Source organism: Piliocolobus tephrosceles, chromosome 1 (genome assembly GCF_002776525.5).
Source record: "Piliocolobus tephrosceles isolate RC106 chromosome 1, ASM277652v3, whole genome shotgun sequence".
NCBI lineage: Eukaryota > Metazoa > Chordata > Mammalia > Primates > Cercopithecidae > Piliocolobus > Piliocolobus tephrosceles.
Genome location: NC_045434.1, coordinates 129,003,417 through 129,026,189, shown reverse-complemented (window position 1 = coordinate 129,026,189; position 22,773 = coordinate 129,003,417). Strand labels below are relative to the sequence as shown.

The following is a 22,773-nucleotide window of genomic DNA, read 5'->3' as shown; positions in this document are numbered from 1 at the left end:
GAGAATGGCGTAAACCTGGGAGGCGGAGCTTGCAGTGAGCTGAGATCCGGCCACTGCACTCCAGCCTGGGCGACAGAGCAAGACTCTGTCACAAAAAAAAAAAAAAAAAAAGTGCATGGAGAACAAGATAGTTATATAGTAAAAAATATTTCCAACAGATCACTTAATAGTGGCAAACATGAAATCATAGCTTTTACGAGGGAGAGAGTCTGGGATAACCAAACCTAGCATGGAAATCAAACTCAGCATCACTAATAGTGGGCACAATTTATATCATGTGCCTTCCTGATTTAAAGCAAAAAGAAGTTTACAACATCATTTGTAATCTAAACGTCTGAGTGTAGTTTATAAGAAATACAATGACACCATGAGGAAGGAATTAGACAAATCTAGAATATGAAATAAGACAACTAGGCCACACCTGTAAAAAGTTAATGTCATTGCTGACATTGGTTGTTTCTTCCATCAGTCTGGACAGAGATTTGTCAACTTTACTGATCATTTCAAGAAACCAGCTTTTGGTTTCACAAATTTTCTCTACTTTTGTTTTCAATTTAACTGATTTCTGCTCTTTTTATTATTTGTCCATTCTGCTTGGTTAGCTTGAATTTGCTTTATATGTCTAGTTTCTTAAGGCAGAAGCTTAGATTATTGGTTTGAGACTTAGTGATTTGCCTAATAAACACTTAATACATTTTCCACTTAATATTATAAGCACTTAATACATTTTCCACTAAGCACTGCATTAGATGGGTCCCACAAATTTTTAGATATTGTGTCTTCATTTTTATTTAAGTAAAACATGCTCTAATTTCCTTTTAGACTTCCTCTTTGACCCATGGGTAAAAATGTATTGTTTAATTTCCAAATATTAGGGGATTTATTAGAGTCAGAGAAGATCCTTTGTATGATTTCAATTATTTCAAATTTGATAAAGTTTCTTTTAAGGCCCAGAATATGTTCTGTCTTCATAAATCTTCCATGTATGCTTGAAAAAATATGTTTTCTGCTGTTATGAGGTACAGTGTTCCATAAATACCTATCAGGGCAGGTTGGATGATAGTACTGTTCAGGTCTTCTGCTACCTACTTGCTTCATCAATTACTGAGACAGGGATGTCAAAGATTTGAACTTGTTCACTCTACCTTTCAGTTCTATCAGTTCAGGTTAATGTTCCTGTTAGCATACACATATTAGGTGACATACACTCCTAAACACATACAATCTTAAATAAGATTGTTACGTCTTCTTGGTGAACTATCATTATAGATAGTCCTCTTTACTCTTGGTGCTATTCCTTGTTCTGAAGTCTACCTTGTCTATGATCCTCATGCAGAAACTTCAGGCTTTCTTTTGCTTAGATTTCCATATTTTATCTTTTTTATCCTTTTAATTTTTTTCCAGTTGTAATTAAAGTATTATGTCCAATAATTACAGGCAGACCATCTTGATCCTTCACTCCTAGAAACTGACTGTAGGGGAAAGTCACTGTCATTAGCTATCAAGCTCTACATGTTTCCAATAGCTACACAGCAACCTACTTTGGCCTCTGTAATTCCTAATTTTTGTAACTGAGACTACTTCACCCCTACCTACAGGCTCAGATTCACTGATATTTTGGGACCAATCTTATTCCTAAGTAGAGGGACATGAAGAACCTTACGTCTGCTCTACTCTGGCACATTAAATTGAGCTATCCTATCCAAACATCACATCCCCAAATCATATCAAATCTTAGCTGTGGGTAATAGCCCCCATATTCATCCTTGTCCAAGCTGTTCTCCCATTACTGGAATATCAGTAAACACTGATATTCCAAATTAATGTCTCTTATGTCTTAATCCCCTTGCCTTTGGGCTATAGGCCATTGATCTGATAATCTGTTGCAACTCACTTCTCTTGCTGCCACCCAACCTGCTCTGCTTCACTTCACGTTGCATTCTCCTTTATAAGTCTCAAGGCAACCACAACTCTGATCAAGACTTGCCCAACCCCAGCCCTGAGTAAATCTCCTGATCCTCCCGGGCTCCTCCTGCAAAGCAGATCACTTGTTGCTGGTTCTACCCTGACCCTCACTAATGGGTTCTAGCACTGAGACTTTACATGTTCCCCCATAAACTCGTCTTCTACCGCAATCACTCAAATGTGTTATGTTTCTTTGAGCTTTATATTATCATTTATTTAGTCTTTTTAAAAACAATTTATTGAAGCAAAATTCTAAAATCATTTTAATACTATTTAACTTCAAAAACATTTCAACATTCTAAACATACAAAAAAAAACCCAGAACACTGAAAATAACATTTAAGTACAGAAGGTTCTTTCTTGAACTTTCATTGATGCACTGGCTCTTTACTTTGCTGACAATAGTTCTACAGCTTGTTCAGAAAGTTTAGACAATGCACTTAACTAAAAAAATCCAAACACTTCTCAGGCCAGCTGACCCCTCTTTGTCCACAGCTAAGAATGGTAGCAGTGTTGCATTACCATATGTAGAAACAAGACAAGCTGAAGCTAAATGGATGCACATTGCAGGGGAAACAGGACTAGCCTCACAGTGCACTATGACCCCTCCAAAAGGCGTTGTCCCCCACAGGCTCAGTGCCAAGAAACAAGCACCAAGAGTTTGTCTTGGTTGTTTTGTTCTTTTCATAAACTATATATATGTACAGTTGATAACAGGATTTCTAGCCAATAACCATATAGTTAATACCACCTTACAAATGTTTTTAAAAATGCCAGAAATATCTTTAAATGCTTTGTCACACCAACGGCAAAGTGCATAGAGTGAGGAAAACACAAGATTATCTTTTCATTTTTGGGATGTTTGGAAACATGTACAACTTGGATGCAATTTCAGAGTGTTCCAGACACACATGACCACTTCAGGTAAACCACTGTCAATTTTTAGAGCACTCTGAGAGACTACAATATGATTGTGATTGAATTCTGTAATTAAACCTAAAGAGGGCAACAGACATTTCTCAAACAACAGATGTGTCAATTATGGCCCTCCCCTACTTTCTAAGGTATTCTCAAGGAGACAGATAAACAGTTTTTTATTCATCATCACCTTCTTCTTCCTCTTCCTCCTCCTCCTATTCTTCACATCTTCTTTGACTTCTTCTTCCACCTTTTTCCAGGGAACTTTAGCAGGACCCTTTGCACCAGACTTGCCGTTAGACTTAAAAGTCAGCAACATCCTTCTCGTATTTCTCCCTCAGCTTCACTGCCTTAGTGATGCAAGGCTGCTTTTCACTGACACTTAAGTTATCCCACATCTCACCCAGTTTTTTTGCTACATCTCTAATAAAGATGCCAGGGTTTATGGATTCGATCTTGGGATGAAATTCTGAACAATACAGGAAGAATCCAGACAGTGGTCTTTTGGAGACACGAAGGTCCTTGCCTCACTTAAATGGTTCACAATCCTTCATCTTCCAAGCATAGCATACTTTATCTGCCTTTGTCATTTCATCACATTTAGGGTTCTCTTTGCCAGACATTGTCTTCCACCTCTCAGAGCACTTGTTGGAAAATTCTGCAGAACTGACAGAGACCTCTGGGTTTTTCTTATGTTCTTCTCTGCATGTCTGCACAAAGAAGACATCAACAGACACCTTTCCCTCTGGTTTCTTGGGGTCACCTTTAGCCATCCTGACTAAATTGCTTCTTCCTTCCTGGTCACCTAGCAAGAGGGAAGGTGAAGGGGGCAGGAAGGGTGCATGGAGGAGAGGCAGGGGGTCAAATAACCTTTTTTGTGGGGGACAGGGGGTATAGAATGTCTCCCTGTCGCCCAGGCTGGAGTGCAGTGGCACAATCTCAGCTCACTGCAAACTTCACCTCCCAGGTTCAAGAGATTCTCATGCCTCAGCCTCCCAAGTAGCTGGGATTACAGGTGTGCACCACCATGCCCGGCTAAGTTTTGTATTTTTAGTAGAGATGGGGTTTCATCATGTTGGCCAAGCTGGTCTCAAACTCCTGGCCTCAAGTGATCTGCCCATCTCAGCCTTCCAGAGTGCTGGGATTACAGGCATGAGCCACCACACCTGGCCTCAAATAACCATTTTAAAGTGGCCGGGCGTGGTGGTCCACGCCTGTAATCCCAGCACTTTGGGAGGCTGAGGTGGGCGGATTATGAGGTCAGGAGATCTAGACCATCCTGGCTAACACGGTGAAACTCCATCTCTACTAAACACACACACACACACACAAATTAGCCGAGTGTGGTGGTGGTCGCCTGTAGTCCCAGCTACTTGGGAGGCTGAGGCAGAAGAATGGCATGAACCCAAGAGGTGGAGCTTGCAGTGAGCAGAGATCGTACCACTGCACTCCATCCTGGGTGACAGAGTAAGACTCTGTCTCAAAAAAATAATAATAAAAAAAAATAGAGTCCCATTACTTCGACCTCTGCCACCGCCGGTGCCTCTGCCACCTCATGGGAAGAGAGGAAGCAGGAGAGGAGCCCACGTCGCCTGTCACCCAATATCTCCAGCCGCGTGGTCCCAAAGAGCGTAACATGTTTGCCTGCGCCAAGCTCGCCTGCACCCCCGCTCTGATCTGAGCTGGATCCAGAGTTGCATACAGACCAATTTCTGCATCAGTGTTATCTCGACCAGCGGCTAGGACTGGAGAGGGCTCTACGGTATTTAATGGGGCCCAGAATGGTGTGTCTCAGCCAATCCAAAGGGAGTTTCAGACCAGTGTAAATAGCAGAGACATTGATACTGCTGTCGAATTTACTGGTGCAGGTGCTGCAACAGTAGGAGCGGCTGGTTCTGGTGCTGGTATTGGAACAGTCTTTGGCAGCCTTATCATTGGTTGTGCCAGAAACCCTTCACTGAAGCTGTTCTCATATGCTATCCTGGAATTTGCCTTGTCTGAAGCTATGGGTCTCTTTTGTTTGATGGTTGCTTTCTTGATTTTGTTTGCCATGTAACAAATTACTGCTTGACATGTTGGCATTCTTATTAATTACAGATGTAATTCTGTGTATCTTACTGTGACTCCGAAAACTGTAGTATTGGTGTCATGGAAATGTACGTTATTTCCAAAGTCATTTCATTAAAGATGAAAACTTCAATTTCTTCTGTGATTTGTACTTACACTAAGTTTGGATTATCACAAAGAAGAATGTGCATTCAGACAGATGCTGTCCAATTCGGAGGAAGCTACAGCAGTTGCTCCACTGATGAAAATATCCCAATGTAGTTTTTATGGGAATTCTTTTATATAGTGTTCTGCATATTGTAATTCACAGGGCTTTTGTTTATTCACATAAAGGACAAATATTTGGGTGTTCTGAGCTTCTATAAAATATGATTAATTAAAGATAGTTAATACTCAAGACGGTCTTGTGTTTTTAAGGTCTAACATCAGTTAGAATACTTCAAATCAGAATCACCTTCCAGGCGGTTGCTTCTAAAAATAAATCACGTCAGCTTTTTAGGAAATGAAGCCTTAAGCTGGGAGGTAATGTGATTTTTATTTTTCAGTAAGTCTCATATTAAGCAACTGTGTGCTTATAATGAATCTTCCATGTCTTTTCAGAACAGGTTCAGTCCAACTAGCAGCTAGTTTCTTACTTGAACAAGACTATTAAAAACCAAATATCAAAAAGTAGACTGAATTGGCTAGATTTTTACAGCCAAGAGTTGCTGTAAGGCAGCGTTTATCACTGTTGCTAACATGTTTATAGTGGGAGTCTTAGGGATGATAGCTGGTTCAAGAGTGTTTTGCTGTTAATACTTTATGTTGCTTCTTGGTCAAACTTTTCCCATTCAAAGGAAGAAGGTGGTGCTACTATAGACAGTTTTTCCCCTAGCAAATATATTGTACCATAATATCTATTGTCCAAGTTTCAGGGTTTTTTGAAAGTTGATAATTAGGAAAGCGACATTTTACTTTTTTTAGTGCCCTTTGCCTGTTTGATTTCCATTGAGAAAGAGCAGTCAGTTACCAAAGTTCCTCCAGTGTGGGAAGACCACCTCCATCAGAATCAGTGTTTGTTTAAAAAATAAAAATCCCTAGATTCCAGACCTACTGAATCGGACTCTTTGGACATGAGACTCAGCAATCTGCATCTTTAAAAAGGCTTCCCAGGTGATTTTTGTGCATACTGTTTGAGAATCACTAAGTTATACATACGCTACCTTCTATAAAGTGAAATGAGGCCCACAAAAGCTAAAGAGGTAGAGCTGCTACCATGTTTTTAGTTGATTCATCACCTAGTCTATATCACCCAAAAGAATTAGAAATAGGTATTCAAACAAAAACCTGTATACAAGTATTCATAGAAGCACTATTTACAAAAGCCAAAAGGTAGAAACAACCAAATGTCTATCAGCTGATGAGTGGATAAGTAAAATACATCCATATAATGGAATATTCAGCCATGAAAAGGAATGAGGCACTGATACATACTGAATAAATGTGAGTGAACCCTAAAAACATGCTAAGTGGAAGAAGCCAGCCACATGATTCCGTTTATATGAAATACCCAAAATAGGCAAATCCATAGTGACAAAGCCAATTAGTAGTTATCAGGAACTAGGGAGATGGGTGAAGAGGGAGTAACCGCTTAATGTGCATGGGGATTCCTTTTAGGATGATGAAAATTGGATGAATTACGGCTGGTCCAATGGTAGTGGGTTATCAGAACTTATTAACATTAGTGTCATTAAAGTTGGTATATAGCCCCTCACTGCTAAATCTGGCTGAAAAATTTTTTTAATTCTGATAAATTAGTGGTGATGGTTGCACAACATTGTAAATATACTATAATAAATGTCACTGAATTGTACACTTTAAGGTGGTTAAAATGGCAAATTTTACATGTCTTTTCCTGAAACTAAGTACTGTACTATGTAATACAAAGTTCATAGTATAAAATTTTAAAAGTGATAGGAAAATGCTTAGATTAATAGTCATCTATTCCAAGTGTATTTCAAATAAAACTGGTCTTGGTAAAGAGCTGTTAAAAATAAAATAAAATAAAATAATTTTTAAAACGAAGTGAACAATTCAGTGTCTTCTGGTACATTAAGAATGTTGTATGACCATCCATATCTAGTTCCAATCATTCTAAAGTAAAACCCCTTACCTATTAAGCAGTTTTTTATCCTTCCCCTCCCCCCCCACCACCACCTTCTGGAAACCACTAATCTGTGTTCTGTTCTCTTTAGATTTATCTATTCTAGATATTTCCTATAAATGGAATCATATAATATGTGATCTTTTGGGTCTGGCTTTTTTCACTTAGCTTAAGGTTTTGGAAGTTCATCTACTTTATACCATATATTAGTACTTCATTCCTTTTTATGGCTGAATAATATTCCATTGTGTGTATACGACAATTTGTTTATCCGTTCACTCATTGAGGGACTTTTGGGTTGTGTCCACTTTTCTGTGAATGCTGTGGCCACAAACATGTATACACATACTTGTTTGAGTACAAGCATTCTCTTATTTGGGGCACATACCTATAAATTGAATCTATGCTTAACTTTTTTGAGGAACTGCCAAACAGTTTTCTACAGCAGCTTTATATTTCATTTTATATTCCTACCAAAAAAATGTATGAGGGTTTCAACTTTTCCACCTCATTGCCAACATGTTTTTTAAAAAATTATAGCCATCCATTATAAAGGATGTGAAGAGGCACCTCATCATGGTTTTGCTCTGCATTTCCCTCATGAAAAATGATGTTCAGCAGCTTTTCATTAGTTTTTTGGCCATCTGTATGTCTTCTTTGGAGAAAAGTCCACTCAAGTCTTTTGCCTATTTTATAACTGGGTTGTCTTTTTGTTGTTGAGTTGTAAGAGTTCATGATATATTTTGGATGGCAGATCCTTACCAGCTACAAAACTCGCAAATATTTTCTACCATTCTACAGGTTGCCTTTTCACTTTCTTAATAATCTCTTTTGATGCACAAAAAGTTTTCATTTAGATGAAGTCCAATTTATCTTCTCTTTTGTTGCTCATGTCTTTGGTGCCTAAGAATCGATATCTAAGGTCATAAAGATTTATCTCTACGTATTCTTCTCAGGGTTTTATGGCTTTAAAAACATAAAAATGTTATTTTTAAATCATAAAGTTGGCTGGGCACAGTGACTTACGCTTGTAATCTCAGCACTTTGAGAGGCTGAGGCAGGCAGATCGCTTGAGTTCAGCTTGAGGCCAGCCTGGGCAACATGGCAAAACCCCATCTCTATTAAAAAAATATGAAAATTTAGCTGGACATGGTGGCATGTGCCTGTAGTCCCAGCTACTCGGGAGGCTGAGGTGAGAGGATCATTTGAGCCCCGGAGGTTAAGGCTGCAGTGAGTTGATTGTGCCCTTACACTCCAGCCTGGCGACAGAGAAAGACCCTGCCTAAAACAGAACAAAACTGTAAAATCTACAGAATATTTTTAGTCAATTTTTGTACACAGTTATGTGTTAGGAGTTTAATTTCATTCTTTAGCAGAAGAATATCCAGTATTCCCAGCATCATTTGTTGAAGAGACTATTCAGTCCTCATTGAATGTTCTTAGCATCCTTGTGGAAAAACAACTGGTCATAGATGTATGGGTTTATTTCTGGACTCTCAAGTCTATTCCATTAATCCATGTGTCTATCCTTATGCCAGTACTACTTTGACTACTCTACCTTTATATTAAGTTTTCAAATCAGAAAGTGTGAGTCCTCCAACTTTGTTCTTTTTTTTCAAGACTGTTTGGCTATTCAAGGCCACTTGCAATTCTATGTGAATTTTAAGATCAGCTTTTGCATTTCTGCAAAAGTCCATGGGAATTTTGATAGGTTTGATAGGATTGAATCTGTAGGTGATTTTAGGTAGTACTGACATCTTAAGAATTCCAATATACAAATATGAGATATATTTTCATTTATTTATGTCTTCTTTATTTTGACAGATGAGTAAACATTATTTCAGTTTTCAGAGTACAAGTCTTTACCTTCTTGGTTAAATTTATTCTTATGCATTTTATTCTTTTGGAAGCTACTGTGAATGGACTTTTTTTTCTTAATTTACTTCTCTGGTTATTCATTGCCAGTGCATTCTTCTACTTTTAACCTACCAAGATCTTTGTATTTAAAGCAAGTTTCTTGTAGATATGTTTTGACTTTTTATCCAATCTTATAATTGGTATATTTAAAATACTTACATTTAATATAATTATTGATATGGTTGGAATAAAATCTATAATCTTCCGAGTTTTCTATCAGATCCACTTACTTGTTGTTCCTTTTTTCTTTTTCCTGTCTGATCAAATAATTTCTTAAATTACTCAATTTTATTTCTGTTATTTGCAACCTAATTATATATATATGTATGTATTTTTTTTTTTTAATTTTAGGTGGTTTCCCTAGGGTTTATAAATACACATTTTACTGTTCCATGAAAACCACAAACTTATTCCTTGATAAAGGCCTTTCTACTAGGTGTATGTTCTATCTGGAATGTTTCTTCCCAGATCTTCAAATAGTTTCCATCTTCACATCACTGAGACTCTGGTCAAATGTTAGCTCCTCAGGGAAGCTCTCCAAAACTAGCTTACCTACAGTAGCACCTGCACAAACCACCTCTCCTCTGCTTTATTTTTATTTATCATCACCTTATTACCACCTGAAATTGCATTTGTTTAATGTGTCTCTCCAACTAGAACACTTCATGTAATAGCAGTTTTCATTTTCTTGTTTACTATTATTGTATCCTCTGCACTTAATACAATACTTTGCACATTAGTTTTCAAATAAAAATACAAATAAGTTCATTCCATTATAAGATTACCACACATAGGACTAAGGAAAATACAAAGTGCTTACACAAATTAAACCTGATATATTTACAATAAATTACAGAATAAAGAAGTAAGTTATCTTTCCCATGACTAAATTGGCCGCTACTTATATTTGGAGAAGAGGAGAAAGAGAGGAACTGTAAACAAAATCTGGATCAAAAAATAACTATTTAAATGTCTATTTGATACAGTCTTTCCATTGAAAGAATTTTAAAGTTAAAGAAAGATTTGAACCACAATGAGATACTACCCTACACCTACTAGGATAGCTATTACTTAAAAACAAACAAACAACAGAAAATAACAACAGGTGGCAAAGATATCAAGAAACTGGAACCCTTGTATGCTGCTTGTGGGAATGGAAAGTAGTACAGTTGCTATAGAAAAGTCTGACATAACCTCAAAAAATTAAACATAAAATTACATATGATTCAGCAACTCCACTTCTAGGTATATGCTTAAAAGAATTAAGAGCAGGAACTTAAACAGATACTATAGGACAATATTCATAGCAACATTATCCACAATAGCTAAAAGGCAGAAATAACCCAAATGTCCATCAACAAACAATTGGATGAACCAAACGTAGTATATACACACTATGGAATTTTATCAGCCATAAAAATGAATGAGATTCTGATACATGCTACAATGACTGACTTCGAAAACATCATGCTTACTGCAATACGCCACACACAAAAGGACAAATATTGTGTGATTCCACTTATATGAGATATGTGATTCCACTTATATGAGAATAGATAATAGATAAATTATAATATCTACCGAGATAATAGATATTATTAGATAATATAAAATATTATAGATAATATTTTAGATAATATATTTTATATTATAGATAATATAAAATTATAATATAATATCTACCGAGATAATAGATTATCTATAATTATAATATCTATAATAGATATAGATATCTATAGATATCTATAATTATAGATTATAATAATAGATAGATAATAATAGATATAGTAATAGATAATAATAGATATAATAATATAGATAATAATAGATTATCTATAATTATAATATCTACCGAGATAATAGATAATAGATAAATAAAATATCTACCGAGAATAGATAAATTCATAGAGACAGAAAGTAGAATAGATGTTACCAGGGGCTGTGAAGATGGGAAAAGATTATTGTTACTAGATACAGAGCTTCTGTTTCAGACAATGAGAAGGTTGTAGAAATGAACAGTGGAGACAGCTGCACAATATTACAAATGTACTTAATGCCACTGAACTGTACACTTAAATGGTAAATTTTAAGTTGTGTATATTTTATCACAATGAAAAAAATCAGATCCAGCAATCCCACTGCTGGCTCCAAAAGAAATAAAATCAGTATGTTGAAGAGTTATCTGTACTCCCACATTTATTGCAACATGACTCGCACAAGCTAAGATATGGAATCAACCTAAATATCCATCAACAGACAAACGGATAAGGGAAATGTGGTGTGTATGCACAAATACTGTTCTTGGGGAGAGGGTTCAAGATGAATGACTACAGGTGTCCAATGCCAGTTCTCTTTAGAAAGAAGAGCCAAAGTTACAAGTGAATAACCAAAACGTGAATAAACTAACAAGCAGAGAATGCTGGAGGCTAGTAGAAAACTCATGAGAAGAAGCTGGGGCACAGAAAAAGAAGGAAGCAAGAGGCTGGCAGAGATCTGCTAGGAATCTCGAGGGACTTGGTATCTAGTCAAAAGGGTAGGTGGGAGTGTTTGGGCTCCTCTTTCCCCTGTGACAAACCACTGGTATCTGAACTGTCAGAGAGCTCCTCTACCCCTGCAAACCCAAACACTGGTGTGGGCAGTGATCTGGGGACTTCTTGAGGGCACTGCACCAGATTACCAACTTGCACTGGGTTGCTCACTCTGCCCGCAGACTTGAGAGGCAGCGATAGGGTGCTATACGGGGAGCACAGCCATCAGGTGTCTGTGTCCTGCCCGGGGAACCTCAGTCTTTGTGTCTCTACATCACCAGAACCCCACAGACATTCCTTGGCATCTGCTCAAATTGTGGCAGCAGCAAAGGGATGGCTGGACCAAGGGAGCTGCAGGGTTCCTTGGCAAGTGCTGCCCTGAAGAGAAGAACAAGTATTGCACACCAAGGGAGCGGTCACTGGGACAAAGAAAACCAGAACACATACTTTCCTGTGCCCAAGAGCTCACCACCTATGGACTGTGAGTGACTGCGCTGTTTCCAGCAAAAATGTGGGCACTGTACTTGGCTCTACAAAGCTTTTCAAGTATGATTTCATCCTGGGGGCCAACCTGGTTTGAGTGCTCAGACCCAGGCATGGAGATGGGGACTCCTCCCCACCCCCACTGCTGTAGGCATAGCCATGGCTGATCCCACAGGAAACTGGCATGGATGCATCAGAGGACAGACTTTCTGGGGCAGACAGGGGTGACTGTGGTCTTACTGGCAATCAGTCCACCATATCTAAGCTTGCCCAAAAGGTGGGACCACCCTCCCCCTCTCCATACAGAGCAGCAGCGTTCCTGCAAGGGAGAGAAGAAGAGTCAAAAAGCTGTGTATTCTGGATTGAGGGAGAAGACTCCAAAACAAAGACATTCTGGCAGCAAGCCATGGGCAGTCACCTTTTATGGCTCTCAGGTACACTGCAGCCTAGAGATAAGACAGTGGTGTCTGACCAATTTGAGTGTTCTGAGTATGGGGACAGAGGCATGACAGGGAGGGAGATTACATTCCTGCCTGCCCAGGCTATGGAGCTAGGGTGCCTACCTGCCTCTCTGCAGAGACCTCAGTGTACTTACCAGGAGCTTCCCTGCCGCCCCCTTCAAGGCTGCTGCTTGTGCTTGCCATTGGGGAATCCAAGGGAAGGCTTGGCTGTCCATCTCTGCCCTGACTTGTCCCCTGCTAGGGGGTGAGCAGAGAGCTCAGGCCACGGTACATTCCACAGCCCAGCACATTGCCTGAAGAAACAGAGAACTTCCCCCAGTTAACAAAGATCAAGCACCTGCCCATCTGCTTCTGTTGCAGCAGGCTCTTACCCACGACCACCGACACCTTTCCTGGAGGTTGAAATGCACAATCCAGTAGAAAACCTGCTGACACAAGTGCACAGTGCTGGGAAATGAGGTAAGATTCTTGAGACTTCTGCCATCCCAGCCCTGCAGGAAGCTGTGATACTGCTCACGCACCCAGTACACTGCTACTACAACTAGCATTTGAGAAAACCACCGCACAAAGGCTATCTATATTCAAAGAACTCATACAGAGTTTCTGCCAAGGAAACACCCAGAACATACATTACAGTTACATCCTTCGGAGGAAAAAAATCCTGTCCAAATGAAAGTAAATTCAAAAATAAGAAGAAAAAGGCAGTTTCTCCATATGAGAAGGAAACAGCCAAACAATTCTGGAAGTATAAAAACAGTGTTATGACGCCCTCAAAAGATCACACTAAATCTCTAGCAATGGATCACAACCAAAATGAAATCTTTGAAATATCATATATAAAGAATTAAAAATACTGATTTCCAAGAAGCTCAATGAAATCTAAGAGAAAGTTAAAAATCAACACCAAGAAATCTGAAAATCAAGTCTGGAAACAAAAAATTCATTGAAGAAATTATAAAATACAGGTAAAAACTTTAACAGACTAAACCCAGGAGAAAAAAGAATCTCAGAGCTTAAAGACAGGTCTATTGAATTAGTCCAGTCAGACAAAAATAAAGAAAAAATGATTTTCAAAAATGAACAAAGCCTTTGAGAAGTATAGGGGCTATATAAAATGTCTAAACCTACAAGTTACAGGTATTCCTGAGGGAGAAAAAAAGGCAAAAAGTTTGGAAAACCTATCTGAGGAAGTAACTGAGGAAAACTCCCTAATCTTGCTAGAGATTTAGACATCCAAATAGAAGATGCTCAGAGAACTCTAGGAAAATACAGTGCAAGAAGGACTTCACCAACACATATAGTCGTCAGACTAATGACAACATGAAGGAAAAAAAAATCTTAAAATCAGCAAGAGCAAGGTGTCTAATTACCAATAAAGGAAATCCCATCAGACTAACAGTGGACATATTGGCAGAAAACTTGACAAGCCAGAAGAAAAAAAATCACAATCCCATTTTCAGACTTATTAAAGAAAAAAAAAAAACCTGTCAACCATGAATTTTTCATCCTGCTAGAATAAGCTGCATAAATGAAGGAGGAAAAGTCTTTCCTAGACAAGCAAATGCTAAGGTAATTCATCACCATTAGACCAGTCTTACAAGAAATGCTCAAGGGATTCTAAACATGTAAACAAAAGATCAATACTCAACATCATAAAAACAGACAAAAGTATAAAACTTACAGGTCTTATTAAAAGGATGATCCAGTAATATGCTGCTTACAAGAAACCCACCTAACACAGACCGAAGGAAAAAGGGTGGAAAATGATATTCCACACCAACAGAAACCAAAAGCAAGCAGGAGTAGCTACATTTATATCAGATAAAACAGACTTTAAATCAACAACAGTGAGAAAAGACAAGGTCATTTTAAAATGGTAATGGGACAAAGTCAACAGGAAGATATAACAATCCTAAATATATATGTACCTGGTATAGGAGGTACCCAGATTCATAAGACAACTACTACTGGGGCACATGTTCTCAGGACATCCTGAGACAGTACCTTGGAAACAAAAATAAATAAAAAGAAAAAGAAAAGAAAACCAAAGAAAAACTACTCTATCTAAGAAAAGAGACAGCAATACAATAATAGAGAAGGACTTCAACACTCCAATGACAGCATTAAAAATCACTGAGACAGGAAATCAACAAAGAAACATTGCACATAAATTGGACTTTAATAGACATTTATAGAACATTCTATTCAACAACCATAGAACATACATTCTTCTTATCAGCGCATGAAATGTTCTCTAAGACAGACCATATTTTAGCCCATGAAACAAGTCTCAATAAATTTTTAAAAATCAAAATCATATCAAGTATCTTCTTGGACCACAGCGGAATGTAACTAGAAATTTATTCCAAGAAGAACTCTCAAAATTATACAAATACATAAAAGTTAACCTGCTCCCAAATCATCTTTGGGTCAGCAACAAAATTAAAATAGAAATCTAAAAATTTTTTGAAACAAATGACCATGGAGACACAACATACAAAAACCTCTGGGATACAGCAAAAGCAGCACCAAGTGGGAAGTTTGCAGCATTATATACCTACATAAAAAAACCCAGAAAGATCACAAATTAACAACCTGGCATCGTACCTCAAGAACTAGAAAAACAAGAACCCAAAGCAAGCAAAAGAATACAAATAACAAAGATCACAGCAGAACTAAAGGAAATTGAAAACAAGAACAACAAAAATACTAAGGATCAAAGAAATGAAAAGTGGGTTCTTAGAAAAAAATAAACAAAATCAATATACTGCTCAACTAACCAAGAAAAGAGAGAAGACTCAAATAAACAAGTGATCGGAAATGAAAAAGGAGACATTACAACTGATAACACAGAAATACAAAAGAACAGAGACTACTATGAAAATCTCTACACTCACACTAGAAAACCTAGAAGAAAGGGATAAATCCCTGGAAACATAAAACTTTCTAAGGCTGAACTACGAAGAGACAGAAATCCTAAAAAGACGAATAATGAGTAATGCAATTAAATCAGTGAAAACAAATCTCCCAACAAGAACAAGAAGCCCAGGATCAGATGAATTCACAGTCAAATTCTACCATACATACAATGAAGAACTAGTATCAATTCTCCTGAAACTCTTCCAAAAAACATCAAGGAGGGACTCCTCCTTAACTCATTCTATGAAGCCAGCATCACCTTGGTATCAGGGAAGGATCCACAAAAAAACAAAAACTACAGACCAATATCTCTGATGAACACAGATGTAAAAATCCTCAACAAGATCCTAGCAAACCAAATCCAGCAGCACATCATAAAGATAATATACCAATCAAGTGGGTTATACTGCAGGAATACAAAGATTGTTCAACACAAATAAATCAATAACTGTGATTCACCACATAAACAGAACTAAAAACAAAAACCATATGATCATCTCAACAGATGCAGAAAAAGCACTTGATAAAATTCAGCATCTCTTCATGATTAAAAACAAAAAAAAAACCAAACAAACAAAAACCAAACATAGGCCAGGTACATCAGCTCATGCCTGTAATCCCAGCACTTTGAGAGGCCAAGGCAGGTGGATCGCTTGAGCCCAGGAGTTCAAGGCCAGCCTGAGTAACATGGTGAAAACCCATCTCTACAAAAAATTCAAAAATTAGTGAGGCATGGTGGTCCGTGCTTGTAGTCCCAGCTACACAGGAGGCTAAAGCAGGAGGATCACTTGAACCTGGGAGGTTGAGGCTACAGTGAGCCACAACTGTGCCACTGTACTTCAGCCTACATGACAGAGTGAGATCCTGTTTCAAACAAGCAAACAAACAAACAAAAAAACCTAAAAAATCTAGGTTCTCCTTGCATTGTTATAAAGAAATACCTGAGGCTGGGTAATTTATAAAGAAAAGAGGTTTAATTGGCTCATGGTTTTGCAAGCTGTAGAAGAAGCACGGCACTGGCATTTACTTCTGGGAAGGCTTTTACTCATGGAGGAAGACGAAGCAGGAGCAGGCACATCACACAGTGAGAGTGAGAGCAAGAGAGTGTAGGGGTGGGGATTGCCACACAGTCTTAAATAACCTGATTTCACAAGGACTCACTCATATGAGGACAGCACCAAGCCATGAGGTCTTCGCCCCCATGATCCAAACACATCCCACTAGGAACCACCTCCAACAATGAGGATTACATCTCAACATGAAATCTGGAAGGGAGATCCAAGCCATATCATAGGCATTGAAGGAATATACCTGAAAATAATAAAAACCATGTAAAACAAACCCACAGTCAACATCATAATGATTGGGGAAAAGTTGAAAGCACTCCTCTAAGATCTAGAACGAGACAAAGGATGCTTACTTTCACCACTCTTATTCAAAATAGTACTAACAGTCTTAGCCAGAGCAACCAGGAAAGAGAAAGAAATAAAGATATTCAAACTGGAAAAGAGGAACTCAAATTATCTGTTTGCTGATGTTACAATCTTATACCTAGAAAACCCTAGAGATCCCTCCAAAAGGCTCTTAGATTTGATAAAAGAATTCATTAAAGTTTCAGAAAAACAATGTACAAAATCAGTAACATTTCTGTACACCAATAACAATCAAGCTGAGATACAAATCTAGAAGTAAATTCCATTGACAACAGCTACAAAAAAATTTAAATACCTGGGAATACAGTTAACCAAGGAGGTGAAAGATCTTTGCAAGGAAAACTTCAAAACACTGATGAAATACATTGCAGATGACACAAACAAATGGAAAAAAACATTCCATGCTTATGGATTGGAAGCATCAACGTCATTAAAATGACCATACTGCCCAAAGCAGTCTATACAGAGTCAACATATTTCCTATAAAAATACCAATGTCTGTTTTCACAGAGTTAGAAAAAAAAAAATCCTAAAATTCATATGAGACCAAAAAAGACCCAAAACAGCCAACGCAATCCTAGGTAGAAAGAACAATACTGGAGGTATTGCATTACTTAACTTCAAATTATACTACAAGGCTATCGTAACCAAAACAGCATGGTACTGGTTTAAAAACAGACACACACATCAATGAAACAGAACAGAAAACCAGAAATAAATGCACATACCTACAGCCTCCAGATCTTCAACAAAGTTGATAGAAACATACACTGAGAAAAGGACACCCTATTCAATAAATGTTGCTGGGAAAATTAGACAGCCATATCAAGAAGAATGAAATTGGATTCATATCTCTCATCATTTACAAAATTAACTCAAGATGGATTAAAGAGAAGGAAGAAAATATGGATTAAAGACAAATTTAAGACCCGAAATTTTTAAAAGCCTAGAAAAAAACCTGGGAAGAACCTATCTGCTGATTGGCCTAGGCAAAGAATTCATGACTAAGACCTCAAAAGCAAATGCAACAAAAACAAAAGTAGACAAATGGGACTTAATTAAACTACAAAGCTTCTGCACAGCAAAAGGAATAATCAGCAGAGTGAAAAGACAACCTACAGAATGGGAGAAAATATTTGCAAACTATACATAAGACAAAGGACAAATATCCAGAATCTACAAGGAACTCAAACAACTCAACAGGAAAAAAAAAAAAAAAAAAAAAAACACTCCATTAAAAAGTGAGCAAAGGCCATGAACAGATGTTTTTCAAAAGAAGACATACAAATCGCTAACAAACATGAAAAAAAAATGCTCAACATCACTAATCATCAGATAAATTAAAATTCAAACCACAATGCGATACCATCTCACACCAGTCAGAATGGCTATTAAAAAGTCAGAAAATAACAGATATTGGTAAGGATGTGGAAAAAAGAGGACACATATACACTACTGGTGGGAATGGAAATTAGTACAACCTGTATGACAAATGGTATGGAGATTTCTCAAAGAACTAAAAACAGAACTGCCATTCAGTCCAGCAATCCTACTACTGGGTATCTACCCAAAGGAAAAATCATATCCAAGATACCTGTACTTATACATTTCTCATAGATTTATTCACAATAGCAAAGATATGGAATCAACCTAAGTATCCACTGATGGATGACTGAATGCAAAAAAATGGTGTGTATATACACCATGAAATATTACTCAGCCATTAAAAAGAATGAAATTGTGTCTTTTGCAGCAACATGGATAAAACTAGAGGACATTATCTTAAGTAAAATAACTCAGAAAGTCAAATATTGCATACTGTCACTTATAAATGAGAAATAAATAATGCATACACATGGACATAGAGCATAGAATAACAGACACTGGAGACTCAGAAAGGTAACAGGGTGAGAAGGGGTGAGGAATGAGAAATTAACTCATGGATACAATGTACACTAGTCAGCTGATGGTTACACTAAAAGCCCCAGACTCCACTATTAGGAAACATATCCATGTTAACAAAATGCACTTGGATCCCCTAAATGTATAAAAATAACACTATTCAGCCATTTAAAAAAATGAAATTGTCATTTGTGACAACATGGATGAACCTGGAAGATATTATGTTAAGTGAAATGAGCCAGACACAGAAAGACAAATACCACATGATCTCACTCACATGTGGAATCTAAAAAAGCTGATCTCATAGAAACAGAATAGAATAGTGGTTACTAGAGACTAGGGAGGGGATTGGGAATATGGTGATGGGAAGAGAATGGTTGACAGGTACGAAGTTACAGTTAGATAGGAAGAATAAATGCTGGTGTTACATTGCACAGTAGAGTGACTATAGTTAACAATAATGTATATTTGAAAATAGCTACAAGAGTGGATTTTGAATATTCTCACCACAAAGAAATAAATGTTTGAGGCAATCAATGTGTTAGCTAATTACTCTGATTTGATGTGTCAATTAAAAATAAAACTTTCAAAAATCATCAAAAAAGTGAATAGATATGCTAAGTAAAAGAAGCCAGACATAAAAGTCACATACCTTACAACTCCACTTATTTGAAATTCTAGAAGAGGTAAAACTATAGTGAAAGAAAGCAGACAAGTTGCTGGAGTTGGAGGGTGGTGAACCATAAAGGGAATGATAGACATATTATTTGTTTTGATTGCGGTAGTGTTTCACAACTACACACATTTCCAACACATCAAGCTTCATACTTACATTTGATGAATTTTATTACATGTAAATTATACTTTAATAAAGTTAATTTTAAAAGTGAAAGAGAGAGACCTGAGAAGGTCTAGCCCTATTTAATCATTTAGGGGAAAACACACACACACACACACACGCACACACACACAAAACTGTCTTTGAGTATACAAGATCACACAGTTAGTAAAACAGGACTAGAATCTAGTTCCATAAATAAAATCCAAAACTCTTTATATCATATAAATTGCCACTATTTGGCAGTAGGGAGTGGTGGTGGTGGATGCTTATACTGGTAATTCAATACCTCCTGCTGGAACACAGATTAAAAACCCTTATTCTGAAACTTTGAAGAATTCATAAAGTTATATTAGGGAAGGCTATAATCAAAACACTGAGCAACAGATGTTCACTTTCTACCAGTAATATGCTCATTCACTTTATTCTGGCCATTTTTGCTCACCAAGTTAAATTTTTTACTATAAACCAGCATTCTATCCCTTTGATATACATCTATCGATTGGTCTCAATATTTGAAAAATAATGTAAAAAGTTTAATTCATGATTCTAATGTATTATGACTGTAGCTTATGCTAAATGCAAACAATACTTAGTTTTCTTTAAAAAATCACATTGAAGTAACTTATTTCAGGTAAATTCCTAACGTAACTCCACAACTGTTTTTTCTTTTGAATGCTTTGATATTATTGACATTTCATACAAAAGTGGAGCAAAATATGAGTTCCCTTCTTTTTAGTATTATTTTATCACTCTCCTATTCATTTTTCTTAGCAGTCTACAATAACAGAAAGAAAAAAAAAAGATGTTTATGGCTCCCTCAATTGCCAATTTTTCTTTTTGCTTTTGGTTTTCTGATTTTTCTGTACCGAGATGATGATGCTGTGTCTTAATTTTACTGAATAAAAAGAATGTCCTACTCTGCACTCTATTTGCCTTCCAAATCTGCATAGAGTTCTAGGATTAACACAACTTTTTCTGCTTACTTATTACAATGTAGCGCCTACCTGGGGATGGAAAACTGAAACAAGAAATAATATGTTTTCAAAGATAAACAGTTGGCTTTTCTTCTACCCTCATATTCCTGATTAAGATCGCCCTAGTCTGAATTTGCCAATGGAAAAGGTCTAAGCTGCAAAAGATACCTGAGGCTAGATGTACAATTAGTAGCTGTTTAGTACATACCCTAGGTTGATTAAGATAATTAGAAACACACTCTAGGTTAATTAAGATAATTTTTAAAGGGTTAATCTTTTTCATCTTTGCAACTTCTCTCCCTCTGAAATAAAGGCATACACCTTAACCCATAATTCAATGTCTTGATGTAGGAAGTCTAAGCAATAGTATTTCGTAAGACACAAATTGCCACATTGCCAAAGCTTTAAATGAGATAACTGCATATATTCTGCATGTTGGGTAATATTTCATCTGCACAATGAACAAAAACTAGCTGAAGTTGGGATTTAAAAATTATTGTTAGCAAAATGACAGCTATTATGAAAACAGATTTCTAAAAACTTAAAAGCAATTCTGACATACACTGCTTATTTACCATTACTTAAAACACAGTGTAAGGAAAGAAAATATTACCTATTTCTAACAAAACTATGTAGACAGAAAAAAAATTAGAACAGGAGTCCTTAGGCCACAATAAGACCCCTAAATATCACAGAACATAAAATTGTATAATTTAAAAGTTCAATTAAAGTTGAAAACAGAGTTATTTAAAACAACAGCACAGAATCTGTGCTATGAAAAAAAAAAAATGATTGAAAGGAAGGGGGATGAGAAAGGTGAGAAAAGCACTACCAGACTCCTTACCCATTGTTGTTGGTGCTGGAGCTTCCTGATGGTATTTTCAGCTTGCTCCAGCTTAGCACTGGCCTCATCACTCTGCTGTTTGATGGTGGCCAACTCCCGTTTTATGAGGTAGTTTTCCTCAGCCTCCTGGGCTCTTGTCACTTGTCCCTTAGGACATAATTTTTTTGTGTGTAAAGCGATTTAGGATAGATTCAAGAAAGACTGCCTTTGTGAGGTTTAGTTATTTACTTTGACATGTTAAAAAAAAAAAAGTCACCTCAGCGAATAGAAAAGCCTAGGTAATCATTAGCTAGCAGCTTGTTATTGCTCCAGCAAAGTTTGGGAAACTAAACGAAAATTTCACCTGACAAGAACAATTCTTCTTTCAGTCAATAACAATTTAATTCATGCAATATTACCGAGTTGTACATGCAGGACTAAAATTTCCAATGAATAGTAGTTAATTTCACAGAATCCACTTATTGCCATTTTGAAACAAACACTTAAAAAAATAAGGTTAGCTTTAAAACGTGCAAAAATAAACCAAGATAACACTGTTATAAAAAATTAAATTTATACCCACATATACCACCCAAAAAATTATTTCTAGAAAAACGCATGTAAAATTGCATGCATTAAAATATGAATTTTGAGGTTTAGGACTTTCCTTAGAAGTTAGAGAAGATGTTTAAAAGAACTAAAACAAAACAAAAACTATACCTGTATCAATCTATCTGCCAAGGAAGCACTTTCCTACAAAAGGAAAATTCAGATAGAATATAAGAGAAGGAAATAAAAGTGATAAAATTAGGAAAAAAGAAACAAATATATGCAAATTCCATCTACTTTTCATTGCTAATTAAAATGGACATTTAAATTTTAAAACCATTTTTTACTGAATGTGTTTTCATTTTTAAACCTTAAGAAAAATATATAAAAACAAGGATAGGTGGTTGAAAATCATGTGTTTCCTGAAGATACCAAACACAAATTCCAAGTGGTTTTTCATTACCTGGAACAAGCACAGTTTCTTGTTTGTTTGTTTGTTTTTTTTAATAGAGACAGGGTCTCACTCTGTCACCCAGGCTAGAATGCAATGGCATGATCACATAGCTCATTGTAACCACCAACTCCTCAGCTCAAGGAGTTTATCCTTCTGCTTCAGCCTCCTGAGCAGCTAGGACTACAGGTGTGTGCCACCATGCCCAGCTAGTTTTAAAATTTTTTGTAGAGATACAGTCTAGCCATGTTACCCAGGCCAGTCTTGAACTCCTGGCCTTACGCAATCCTCCTGCCTCAGCCTCCCAAAGTGTGGGGATCATAGGCGTGAGCCACTGCACTCAGCCAAATATTTCTTCTTCTTTTTGATGTATTTACATCTTTTAGACTTAATCCATAT

At 36.9% G+C, this 22,773-nt stretch overlaps 1 protein-coding gene and 1 pseudogene across 3 annotated transcripts in view; one reads left to right on the top strand and one right to left on the bottom strand.

The window, feature by feature from the left end:
• Nucleotides 1–22,773, bottom strand: part of EVI5 (ecotropic viral integration site 5) — a 281,488-nt gene that overhangs the window by 120,754 nt on the left and 137,961 nt on the right. For all 3 annotated transcript variants that reach the window (XM_023231039.2, XM_023231037.2, XM_023231040.2), the window contains 2 exons: nt 22,095–22,127; nt 21,396–21,542 (listed from right to left, as the gene is read on the bottom strand). In XM_023231039.2, coding sequence (XP_023086807.2) covers nt 21,396–21,542; nt 22,095–22,127 — 180 coding nt within the window. The remainder of the gene's footprint in view (nt 1–21,395; nt 21,543–22,094; nt 22,128–22,773) is intronic.
• LOC111555148 lies at nt 4,520–5,080 on the top strand (annotated as a pseudogene).